This window comes from Somniosus microcephalus, unplaced genomic scaffold, assembly GCF_052327205.1.
Source record: "Somniosus microcephalus isolate GS21.2 unplaced genomic scaffold, FLI_Smic_1.0 scaffold796, whole genome shotgun sequence".
In the NCBI taxonomy this organism is placed as follows: domain Eukaryota; kingdom Metazoa; phylum Chordata; class Chondrichthyes; order Squaliformes; family Somniosidae; genus Somniosus; species Somniosus microcephalus.
The window spans coordinates 19,824-32,564 of record NW_028225983.1 but is presented as its reverse complement, the minus strand read 5'-3'; the positions used below and the strand labels follow the sequence as shown (position 1 = coordinate 32,564).

At 41.1% G+C, this 12,741-nt stretch overlaps 1 protein-coding gene across 1 annotated transcript in view; it reads left to right on the top strand.

Moving 5' to 3' along the window:
- The window catches only part of LOC147081079 (C-myc promoter-binding protein-like), a 59,611-nt gene that overhangs the window by 31,066 nt on the left and 15,804 nt on the right, over positions 1 to 12,741 (top strand). Inside the window, exons 9-12 of the mRNA XM_085980958.1 lie at positions 1,981 to 2,156; positions 3,276 to 3,376; positions 5,322 to 5,540; positions 6,155 to 6,300. Coding sequence (XP_085837084.1) covers positions 1,981 to 2,156; positions 3,276 to 3,376; positions 5,322 to 5,540; positions 6,155 to 6,300 — 642 coding nt within the window. The remainder of the gene's footprint in view (positions 1 to 1,980; positions 2,157 to 3,275; positions 3,377 to 5,321; positions 5,541 to 6,154; positions 6,301 to 12,741) is intronic.

The window sequence follows — 12,741 nt, the reverse complement described above, 5'->3', positions numbered from 1 at the left end:
CCGATTGTCACAAGATTGAGGGAACTGACGGGGGGAAATTGCTAAGCCTGACTGTGCGAAACAGCAGAATTAACACGCACACTGTTAATTAATATCACTGACGCACCCCTGGGATTTCTCTCTTGATATTAATTCAGCTGGTGCACAGTTAGGTTTAGTATTTCCTTTCACCTGGTCTGTGATGATGTTGCCAGAAGATCACTGTTTAAACAAAAATATTGTTTTAAAACTAGAAAATGAGGGGAAAAAGTTGAAACTAATCACAGTCCTTTCAAAATGCTATTTTTTAAAGGCATGATGGTGACATTTAATCTTTAAGTTGAAAGGAGTTTACACAGGAAGCGAGGCCATCTTTCTTTGAAGCTTTGAAATCTTAGCATCAGGCATTTCTGTTCTGTGGAAGACTAGTGTGTATAATATAACAATAATAAAGTGTATATAAAGCGTTACATTATGGGACTCAAAATCTCAGCAATATAGAAACCTGCAGTAGCTGCTCCCTCTTTATTACATTGGAGCCACATTAAGGTAATAAAGAAGTGGTAATATTATAAAAGGATTGCTTTAAGTGGTTTATTTCTTGGTGTGAAAGTCATAATCAGGATTTTGTATGTTAAACGGTGTAGCAAGGGTGTAGTGAGAGGCAACTGTAATGAGGACAGATATCTTGTGGAATTGGAAACACGGGTCTGGGTGAATTTTCTGCTGGAGTAGGGAGGGCGATATCTGGATCCATAGAAATAGCTCCAGCAACCTAAATTGAACAGTTATTTTTACAAAGGCATAATGTTGCTGGTGATTCGAGTGTTGTGAAGAAAATTTCACACGCAGAAGAGTGGTGTATAAAACTTTGTCTTTGGGCTTGGATACAGACTTTTTGGATCTATAAGGAATGTTGAGGTGCCGCTGCAACAGATCTTGTATTCCTGGCATAAGGATGGAGGTCTAACTTGAGCGTTAGCAGTATGACCTTGTCTGTGATGACCCTTGGTATTGGATGTCATGATATCAGCAAATAGTGATGATATTTGTCTGTGTTTGATTACTTATGCCTTTACAGCATATTTGTCTGTGTTTTTGATTACTTGTGCCTGACCAGCAGAGGTCATGTGAGAGACAAGCAGTCCAGAGGAGTTTTACTTTCAGTTTCATTCTAGATGCATCACAGCATAGTGTGTTCTGTAAAAAGCTGTAGAAAGTCTTGAACAAGACTTTAGATTAAACAACATTCTCTTTCAGAAATGAGTCTTTATTGAACCCAAAAAGAAATCAATACATTGGAGGGATGTTTTATATGGCCTGAGTGATGGAACATTGAAGAGACTGCAAGCTCTAGTTGAGGTCATAATATCGGAGATATCATAAAAGACTAGAGGGATCAACTATAATGTGGAAAAAGGCTTTGAACCATTATTGAACTCGTAAAGGCCTGTTAATGTGCAGCTGCTTCAGCAGCTGGGCTTTTATTACTGCCTTGAGATTATGAATTAATTAAATCTAACCTGCTTTATGTAGGTTAAAAGGATATCACTATACTTCTTCAAACTTAAAAACTTGGCAAGTTTCAAGAATTTTTTGAGTGAGATTGTTGGACATGGTGAACCATCCTAACCCTACCCTTAAATGTGTTGATTCTTTTGACTAAATAATAAAATTACTACTTACATATTTTGGTAGAGATTTTAGTCATGAAGCGTTAGATTTCACTCTTTGTATTTAGAAAATACATGTGAACGGTAATATAAAGTTCCAGCACAAAGCTACACGTCTCAGAACAAAAAGTGTATGATTTATAGATTTCAAAAGTTGGTAAGAGTTTGGATGTTTTCAGTCAGGTTGTGGGAATGTTCAAAAAGCAGTGAGATCCTTGGTAATGATTTAGCCTTAGCTGAGCTTGTGATGCACTTGTATAATAGTTGAAGGAAAGCAGTTAAGCTTTTATCAAAGTATGTTGATTTTATTGTGACTCTTTATATGCAGATGATCTTTCCATTCCATTGGCCATGTCCGTACATTCCTTTATGCCCGTTGGCTCTGGCAGATGTCCTGAGTGCCCCTTGCCCCTTCATCGTAGGGGTTGACTCTCGCTATTTTGACCTATATGATCCTCCAAGTGATGTGAGCTGTGTGGACCTGGACACTAACACCATCTCTCAGTAAGATTTTGATTTGTACAATTAGAATATAAAATGTGGTTATGAATAGCAATTGAGTTGGAAAAAGGAACTGCATCAAATGTACTGTCCACATTTTGAACAATAGTGTCTCTCAATAAGGTGGACTTTTAAGCAATAACTAGCTGACCTCCTGTGGCAAAGCACATGGGGGGAGTCGAGACCCAGTGTAATCTTAGGATGAAACAGGGATAGAGGCTGGGGATGGGAACACCACCACCTGCAAGTTCCCCTCCAAGTCACACACTATCCTGATTTGGAAATACAGGTATATCACTGTTCCTTCATCATTGCTGGGTCAAAATCCTGAAACTCCTTCCCTAACAGCACAGTGGGAGTACCTTCACCACACGGACTGCAGCGGTTCAAGAAGGTGGCTCACCACCACCTTCTCGAGGGCAGTTAGGGATGGGCAATAAATGCTGGCCTTGCCAACGAACGTCCACACCCCGTGAAATGAATTTTAAAAAAGATACAAATCAGTCACCATTTTAAAGTCATATACTCTGTCCTTACTTTTCCTTTTCCATTATAAGTTCCTCTGTCCACATTTATAATGGAAATGCATATGTAAACTTTAATACTGTAACAATACCCTTCCCTCAGTGGTGGCACTGCAGCACCTCCACTGGCAAACTTGTGTAATTACAGCGTGACAGCTGTGCATCGCTTGCCCAAAATAATAATTATTACTGTCACTGATCACTTTGTTGACTAGCTTGATTCCACAGAAAGGTGGCTTGTTCTTTGTTCTAGACTGCTCATTTACTTGCTTATAAGGCAAAATAATGATGCTGGGGGTGGTTTCTATCAATGTTGTGAGCTAAAACTACAGATTAATGTATGAAGTAAGAAACTACAATACCTGTCACCGTTAATCGATGGTTCAATGTTCCCAGCCTACCAGCTGACTCATCAGCGTGTATACTGAATTACAATTTCGAGTGGTATCGTGTTCTGTTAAATTGACTTACACAGCGTACTTGTGATGCAATTTATTTTTTGCTGATAGTGAAAACAATATTGAGATTGCAATTTCTAAATTAATTTACTGTGTATTTGAGCTCAAGACTTGTATTTAAAAGAAGATTGTTGTTTCAGAACCGAAGACAGGAAAAGCCTTACGTGGAAAGTGCTTCCAAAGAAAGCTTGTAAAAATCTGATCAACTCTTTAAACAACACTTATGAACAGCTAGTAGAGAGTAAGTATGTCACAAACTGCGTAATGCTGAAATTTGTTCGTTCTTTTAAAACTGGTAAAGTATTCCAATAACCATGGAGACTACAGGGGTGTTTGTGCTGGGGGCAGGAACCCTGCCCAGCGACAGCACATAATACAAATTCAGACATACTCTGCCCACAATGTTGTGATGCTCGAGATTCCCGAGATGCAGTGCTGTGGGACAGCTCTCCTGGCAGCACTGTGAAGTACCCCTTGCGTGATTTCACTCTGTGCCCAACAAGACACAAATACAAGAATACAGACTTTATTTAGAACTTTTGTGTGATTTAGAAAGGAATATGTCCATTCTAGGTTAAGGCTCAAAAATGATCTTATCCATAGTTTCTTTGTATAGGTCACAGCCCTATTTTAAAAAAAAAAAAACCTCCTTTATACTTTGTAAATTAATTACCAAAGTTTGCTCATCTTAGACGTGCCTCCTGTTCAATTAATTACCAAAGAGCGCTAATCTGTGAGTTTCTTCCTGATCAGAGCTGCCAGTTCCTCTCCTAACAGCTGGAGCAGTGTAGTAATACCCTGGCCTAGAAATTGGGTTGAGGCGCCAAAGTGGTGCCAAGTTCGCCTGGGTGCTGATTTTTGCGCAGCGTTCGGAGCATTAACGAACGTCAGAAATTCAGTTTCAGCGCCCCTAGAGGGAGACGGGGCGAGGCTCGAGGCGCTCCGCGTCCCTCTTAGGGTGCTGAAACTGAATATCGCAGCGCAACGCTGCGGTACTGCAGGCCTTCCTCCCATTGTTAAGGGGGAGGGGCCTGCAACAGTGCGATCCCCGATCGCGAGTGCCGGCAAAAGAGCCTGGCACCGAGGAGAAGTGCCGGGCTCGCGGGAAACAGCCGGCAATGCCGTTGGGGGGGGGGGGGGGGGGGAGGTGGTGTGTGGTGTGTGTGTGTCAGGAGGCCGGGGATGGAGGTGCTGGCAGGCGGCCGCCCCCCACCTCCACCTTAACTTGCGCCACTGCCGGCACAGCAAGGCCCCGTGAACCGGGCGCGGGTAGCGAACGGCGCTACAGCGGCGTTCGCTACCAAATATCGCGATTGGGGCGCTGCGCACACCGATGACGTCATCGGTGGCGGCGCAGCGCAACAGGCTAACGCCACCTTTAGCGCCCCCGCTGAATATCACGGGAGGCGCGGCCAGTGGCGCTACAGCCACTGACTGCCCTCTTTAGGCGCTAATAGGTGGCGCTACATACCCAATTTCTCCCCCGCTGTGTTTATAGGGGCCAGACATTGCACAACATCCCCATTATATTGTAGATAAAATTGGAAGAATTCTCTGCAAAATTCCTCAGATGGCTGCCAGTAAAGGCAGTTTGGCCACACAGACCACAAGGTCTGAAATTCAATTCACTGTCTGTGCTCGGTTTGCTAATGTATTCTGGTGTGATCTATGGGGCTTCTACAATTACCTTCACCCCTAGACTAAGAGGGCAAAAATCAGATCTCCAGTGAATCTTGCTGGAAAGTCTGCACGTAGGAATGTCCTATCAGAATTAACAGTGTAAAAGATATCCCATCATGCCTGTGTTGATGCTTGCTCTTAAACTCGAGCTGTTTATTCTGACTCTTTCCCTCCCCTTTCAGTCCTATAGAATTTACAGCACATAAAGACAGTATCAGATATCGGATGTGATGCCTGCCACAGTCAATAAAACCAACACACTCTTTTTCTAGGCTTACAAATGAAAACTGTCCATTTGGGAAAGACACCAGAGAGGCTCCAGTGGAATTGTATCCCACCATGAGTCAGTGCCTTTGGTGGGGGGTGGAATTGGAAAATAAAATCTCCAAATTTAAGTTTCTTTTTTAAAATAATTTTAAATGACTCCGTTGTCCACTGCAATGCATTTGAGGATGTGTATTTTATAGTAATCATTTAAATGTAAAACTAAATTGATTTACTTCCAGTGCATCAAAGACCCAGAGAGGAAGCTTTATTGGAGTTAACAATGAACGATCATGATTTGAACTCTGGTAAGCAGACGCAGGTGCTGGAGATGGAGATACAAGAAGCTTTCCTCCGATTCATGGCTTCCATACTGAAGGGTTACAGAACTTACCTTCGACCCATCACAGAGGCTCCTTCTGAGAAAGCAACAGATGCAAGCTCACTGTTTGATCTTCAAGGTGGTTACAAATACTTGAAAATTATTAAAGAATAATATCAGTGATTTTGACTTTGCAATCATTAAGTTAGGTGCCTCCTTTAAAAAGCATTACACACAGTATTATCTGCATTGTAAATTACTTGAACTTACATTAGCCATCTGATTTTTAAAAGATAAAGTTTGAATTGTGCTTTGAAATAAAACTGCTATTTAAATTGCAATTTCTAACAAGAAAATGCCCCCATTTCCTCCTTTGTGAATGAATCCAGTATTGACATCCCATATGTACCATGACAGAAAGAAACTAATGCCATGATACAGTATAGACAAGAATGCTTCTGTTTTGTCACTTGTGACTAGCAGTTAGCCTTGAAAATTTGTAAAGTTTTTCTAAGGAATTTATTAGGACCACAGGTTATGGTGACTCAATAAGTTAAATTCTGTTATTCCATTCTGCGATTCTATTTTTCTATGAACTTCGAGAACCAGTGGCCTCGGCTATATTAAACAAAGGGGTCGCTACACCTTTTAATCAGGGCCACAGGATTTTTACCCATATTTTGGGTATCTCATTCCATTGAGAGGAATATTTACCTTGTTTTTAATTTAGTGACTTCCTGTTAATCGTTGTAGGTTTCCTGAAGAGCCGGGACCGTTCTCACCAGAAGTTTTACTCCTTGATTACAAAAACACAAATGTTTATTCGATTCATCGAGGAATGTTCCTTTGTGAGTGACAAGGATGCAAGTCTGGCTTTCTTCGATGATTGTGTGGACAAAGTAAGCTCAATGTTAATCTGTGGGGTTTTTTCTGGTAGAAAGTTGGGTTTCAGTTTATTCATAAATAACCAAGGTTGTGTGGGGAATGAGAGGAAATTAACTGTGCTCGTGCAGGATTCTGAAGTCGTTGCAAAATCCTATGTCCAATTTCAGGAAGTCTATATTTGATTACTCCTGCAATGCTGAGAGGCTGTCAAATTTGAAGATCTTGGAACCTTTCTGTAATATCTAGCTGAATATCGTGTACCCATTTGGAAAGTTGAGTAAATGGATAGATTACAAACCTTCGATGACTCAAGCTCTCCTCTGGCTGATGCTTTGTTGGTCTCCTATAAAATAAAATGGATAATTGCAAATTATTTATTACAACCTCCTTTTTTCTCATCTCTGAGCCAAAGCTCGTTATGATCAATAGAGGTTCTAGAGCCTTGGCAGAAGAAACCCTGATGTGGACCGTTTGGCCAGTCCTTGGCAACTTTGTAATAATCTGCCCTGTTTATGTGGGCTGCAGTTACTGAGATTCAAACTAGCAGTTCAGAGCTGAATGACACCCCAGCATTTGTAACTATTGAGGATTTCTTGCTAAACATAATCTTTGGGCTAAAATAGGTTTGAAGAATTATGTGTGCACAGGTCAATGTACTAATTGCATGAATTGGCAATATTCTCTCAATTGTGAATTTGATCCGTATAAACCTCACGGGTATCAAAACAATTACTAATCTGGCAATCCCTAAATAATCAGAATTAATGAAATTGAAAATAATCCTCACACATCTTTAAATGTCTTTTACACATGGTTAATTATACACATTCAAATGACAAGAAATAAAAACACAGCCAGTGGAAAATGGTACAATTTTACAGTTTAGCCAAGCAGTCAACTTTTGCATAGTTTTGGTTTTAGTGCATTTGGTTCTTTATTGATTTGGATAGAAAAGCCACCCCAGAAAGGTTGGTCAGTGACACAAAACTCATTTAGCAAAATGGAAAAATACATTGAGACAACTCTGTTTATTCATTTCAGGATTAAATTACTTTACATAGCATTGCACAGAAACAGGCCATTCGACCCAACTGGTCCGTGCCGGTGTTTATGCTCCACACGAGCCTCCCCCCCACCCCTCTTCATCTCACCCTATCAGCATACCCTTCCATTCCTTAAATACATCTAAGCTATTCGCCTCAACCACTCCCTGTGGTAGCAAGATCCACATTCTCACCACTCTCTGGGTAAAGATGTTTCTCCTGAATTCCCTATTGGATTTATTAATGACTTTCTTATATTTATGGTCCCTAGTTCTGGTCTCCCCCATTGGAAACATCTTCTCTACGTCTACCCTATCAAACCCCTTCATAATTTTAAAGACTTCTATCAGGCCACGTTTCAGTCAGAAGAGTCCCAGATTGTTCAATTTACCCTGACAGTTGCACCCTCGGGCCTGCTATCATCCTTGTAAATCTTCTCCGGTGCCTCGATATCCTGTTTGTTATATGGAGGTGAGACTTGATTGAGGAGTCCCCAAACCCCATCTCTTGCAAGGGGCCCCTAAGCTAGACACCACCTCTTGTGTGTCGGTAAATGGCTGAACTCTTCCCAGTTACAGAGGATGATCGAGGGCTTTGTTTGGGTGCAATTCTGAGTGACCACAACAGAGTCGTAGACAGCAACCACATGTTTTTTTTCATCGTACCAGAGGGAGCTTCCAGACACTCCTGCGCAAAATCCACGTTGAGTAAGCTTCTTCTCGCATGCAAGCGCACTGATGCTGCAGCGACGAGCAGAGCGAGCAAACCACTTCCCGCACGGCCGACACTCGAATGGGTCCTCTCCGTGTGGGCCCAGTAATGCACCTTGAGGTCCCGAGATCGGCAGAAATGTTTCTTGCACATGAGGCACTCGAATAAACTCAATAAACAGGAATTTGCAATAAAGATGTGCTTCTAACAAAGGATTGTGGCACACATTTTGGAAGTTAATTGTGAAAACATACAAATTATTTACATGCAAAGCAGTAATCCCCTTTGGCATTTTCATTCATTTCCTCAATTATTTTTTGAGCAGAGTTATCTTAAACTGATGCTAATGAAATTAACTTTATTAGTGTAGTATACCAAGCGCTTGTGTCGATTTTATTTGCCGTCTAAGGATTACAATTAACCATATGCTAACGGCAGCATTAAACAACAAGACATTCCTTTCTCCAGGGGGGTTGATGGTTGCATTTATTCTGTGTGATTTCCTTTTGAACAAAGAATGAAGAAAATGTCTGTTAGCCTTATTTGGATGCAGTTTAACCTAAATAAAAAACCCATTACAACATTGCATCGTACTCCTGTTCAAAACAAACTGCTTGGTTGATTCGCCGTGAGTTTGTAATGGAGGTCTGATTCTAGGTGTTTGTTCAAGTAGCGTCTGACCCAGTAAAAATACATCTATATTCTGGTATTACAAGAATATATCTGCAGCACAAACAAGAGTAAGCTTTATTCTGCAATTTAGGCACAATCCAATACTGCATTGTGGGGTTGGGCTGGTAGCATAATGAGTTGATGCACCATGCCACAGAGCATTGGGATACAAGGAAATGCCCATAATTTCACACATGGGAATTCCTGAATTGAGCTGGGCTGTCAGTGATGAGGGGAGAGCAACACAGAACAAATATGAGCCACTCCACTCCAAGGATGGATACAGATTTGATGGCGGGGTTATGCTGAGTCTTTCTGTACCCCTTGGTGTATGGAGAGTGGAATTGGGAGCTGGCTGGTTTCCCTTTCTGCAGAGTAATTGAGTGAGGGAGGAATTTCTGTTTCTAAATGGGTGAAAGCGTGGCATCCACACTACGTGCTGGTAGAGACCTCGTAGATTCTAGATTCCAGTACATCAGTGAAATCTTAAATGTAGAACTAAATGCAACCGAATCCAAGGCTTGGATCAAAAATTCTATACAATCGGTGATGGTCCTGGAATCAAACATGAATTTAGATGATAAAACTATGCATCATTGTAAAGTATAACCTAAAATCTCTGTGGGTGGAGTTCACAAATATTTAATTTTCACTTGTTTAATTTTAACTTGCAAACTTTTACATAATGTATCATTAAGGGGGTTGTGCTGATGTTGCACAGCTGTCTCTACTTGCAATCTTTTTACTTCTACATAATTTTAAACAAAACACTTATTTTTCTAAAAATGGAATTTGTCAAAAGCTATCTTAAGTTTTAAATTCTGTTTATCCAACTTTGATCCATAATCCCTTGATACCCTAATGCTGTGCTCTTTACATTTTATTGTTATTTAAACTTCCAGACCCGTGTTACATTACTGTACTGTTCTCCTAAATGTGTAAATGATAGCTAAATCACCAATTCATCAGGATTGCTTAGTTCTCGATTTCTGTGGTGTTTCCATCTGGTCTTATCTCTGAGTGGCCAGGCTGTGTCAGTTTTGGGTGGGTGGGCTGGGAGGGGATCTGCTGGCAGGAGCGTGTGTCAGGGATTTCTTGGGCCGTTGCTCTGACATCTGGTGTAGTCAGCAGTGAGCAACATTGATGCTGTCCATGGAGTTGCAGGATGAAGCATCTGTTCCCTCTGACAATGTTCTTCCATGTGATTTAGCAGTTTACACACACGTACATGGGTATATACTGGTCAATAGCCCGTCATTGCACACAGGATATTAAGACCTTTACTGGTTTAAAGTGTGTAATCTGGATGCTGGACACATTTTATGTCCGTTACTTCCATGCCAGATTTGAACAGTGGGACATCATTTAATTTTATACATGCACTTTTCACACACAGAGGGAATGGTAGCATAGTGGTTATGTTCCTGGACTAGTAATCCAGAGGGCTGGACTTTTGAGGCAGAAATTCCGATCCCTACGGGTGAGTCCACACTGCACATGCGCTGGAAACCGGCATTTCCGATCTGTCAAGAAAGCCCTTGACAGATCGGACGCCGGCCCTGGAGCAGGGCCTCTGCGGGTGGAGAGTTCCGTTTTTTGGAGACCCTCCGCCCGCAGAAAACACTTACAATTCTTGCGCCTATAAAAGCAGGCACAAGGCCTGCTTTTACCAGGCTGAGTTGAAGAAAGTAAAAAAAAAAAAATTTCAAAGAAAGGGAAGTTTATTTTTAGCCCCGTTAAAAAATTTAATTATCTTTTTCAAAAATTAAAATTTTGTTTAAAATAGTTATGTAATTTATAGTCATTTTAAAAATGTGATTTAAAAAAAAAATTATTTGAAGTTTTACTTATGTTTTGGAGCTGATCTCTATTCATAGATTTGACACATCTTCCTGTCAAATCTATGAATGGAGATTGTAATGATATCAGCAAATAGAGATGGTATTTGCCTGTTTGATTATGATGCCTTACCAGCATATTTGCATGTATTGATTGCTTGTGCCTGACCAGCAGAGGGCATGTGACAGAGACAAGCAAGGCAGTTTAGTTTAGTTTCAGTTTCGTTCTAGATGCATCACTAGCATGATGTCTCCTGTAAATGCTGTATAAAGAGTTGAACAGACTTTAGATTAAAAGACATTCTCTTTCATAAATGTCTCGTCATTGAACCCACAAAGAAATCAATACAGAGATTCCCTACACTGATTGGCTCCCCGTGGCCCACGTGATCCCAGGGACGCTGCGAACTAACTGCGCCCCGGGGATACGCGGGCCCTGCACACCGGCTGTTTGAAGAGGCGCTGCGAATGGAATTTTTGGGCCATTATAATCAGTTCAAATCCCGCCATGGCACCTGGGGAATTTAAATACAGATAATTAAATGAATGTGGAATAAAATGCTATTGTCAGTAATGGTGACCATGAAACTACTGGATTATTGTAAAAGCCCATCTGATTCCCGAATGTCCTTTAGGGAAGGAAATCTGGCCGATATGTGACTCCAGACCCACAGCAATGTGGTTGACTCTTAACTGCCCTCTGAAATGGCTGAGCAAGCCACTCAGTTGTCAAGAAGCTGCTCACCACCACCTGCTCAGGGCAATTAGGGATGAACAATAAATGCTGGCCTTGCCTTGCCAGCAACGCCCACATCCCAGGAATGAATTTTTTAAAATGCATTAATTAAACCTGGACGATCTAATGAATTAATTTACAACCCAGGACAACCGTTTATTCATTTAATTGCCTGCCATTGGTCAGGTGGGCCACTAACGTGCTCAATTATTTATTTATTTAACCGTGTCTTTCCATGGTTTGGAGCTAGTTTAATTTTATATTTATACTCTCCACACATATTTCAGAATGTGAGGGACCACATTGAGCCAGCAGTTTTTTTTTTAAACTGGAAAATTTCATGTTATTTTGTATCCCACATGCAACCATTTATTTTTACTGACTGGTTCATCCAGCCTATATCCCATACAGTTATGATGTCTTGTGCCTCACAATACATACGCTCCACACCCCACTCTGAAGCCATGTAATCACCTGAGTGAGGCAAAAAAACAGATTAAAAACCCAGGCCAATTTTTGTTTGGTCTTGCTTCTGTTTAATTTTACATTTTAAGAAATCTGAGTCACAATTAATAGACTGCACATCTCAGGCTATCAGTGCGATAGTTGTCAATCTGATTGACCAGGAGAGTATGAGGCATACTGTTGTATTTCGATTGAGCTGATCAGCAGCATAAAGGATTTATTGATTGTCTCAGAGCACATTACCTCCCAAATTATTTCACACACAAAATCATGTTTTGGTTCACAGCAAGCATGGATTTGCCCTTTGCACTGGGTATGAGAAAAGGTATGCAGTGAGAGCCTGATTTGTAACGGTATTGTCTCCCTGTATTTGGGGCATCCTCAGCACATACCATTCTCCTGTGTGCCTACTCCAAGCCCTTTGCCAAATTAGCCGAGAATGACTCTTCTAAACCTTCTGTGTGGAGGCGAACCTAGCCTCTTGTTTCTTTAATTATATACACAAGGTCCAAGAACTGACTGTGAAACATTGTGGGAGCAAGCCTAAACCCTAGCACCTTGTCTCACAACCTGCTGGAAGATTAATGGGCTACATCAGCAAGTTCTTTGAGGAGAGTCTATTGTGAATAAATGTGGCAGTTTGTATTTCAGCGAGAAAAGTAGGTTAATGTTGAAACTGGAAATCAAGGTTACTGAATCCCATTGGACATTGCTGTTATCTGTGTGCGTCAGACCCTGACAATTGGCTTCATCTATTTTCTTCAAATATATCACAATGGTTCGTTAAAAATGCTACAATGTCTAATTCAAGTGCCATTCCGGGTACTTCAGCATGATTTGAGGATACCCTTGCTCGACAGTCTGTTTCCCTGCGCTGCAAACACCTGCAGCTGGCAGCATTATTTACAAATAGGAAAACCCATATGGTTTTGTCACAGTTAGAAGCATCTTCTGAAATTTTTTCCAAAATGTAAAAGGCAGTGATTGATT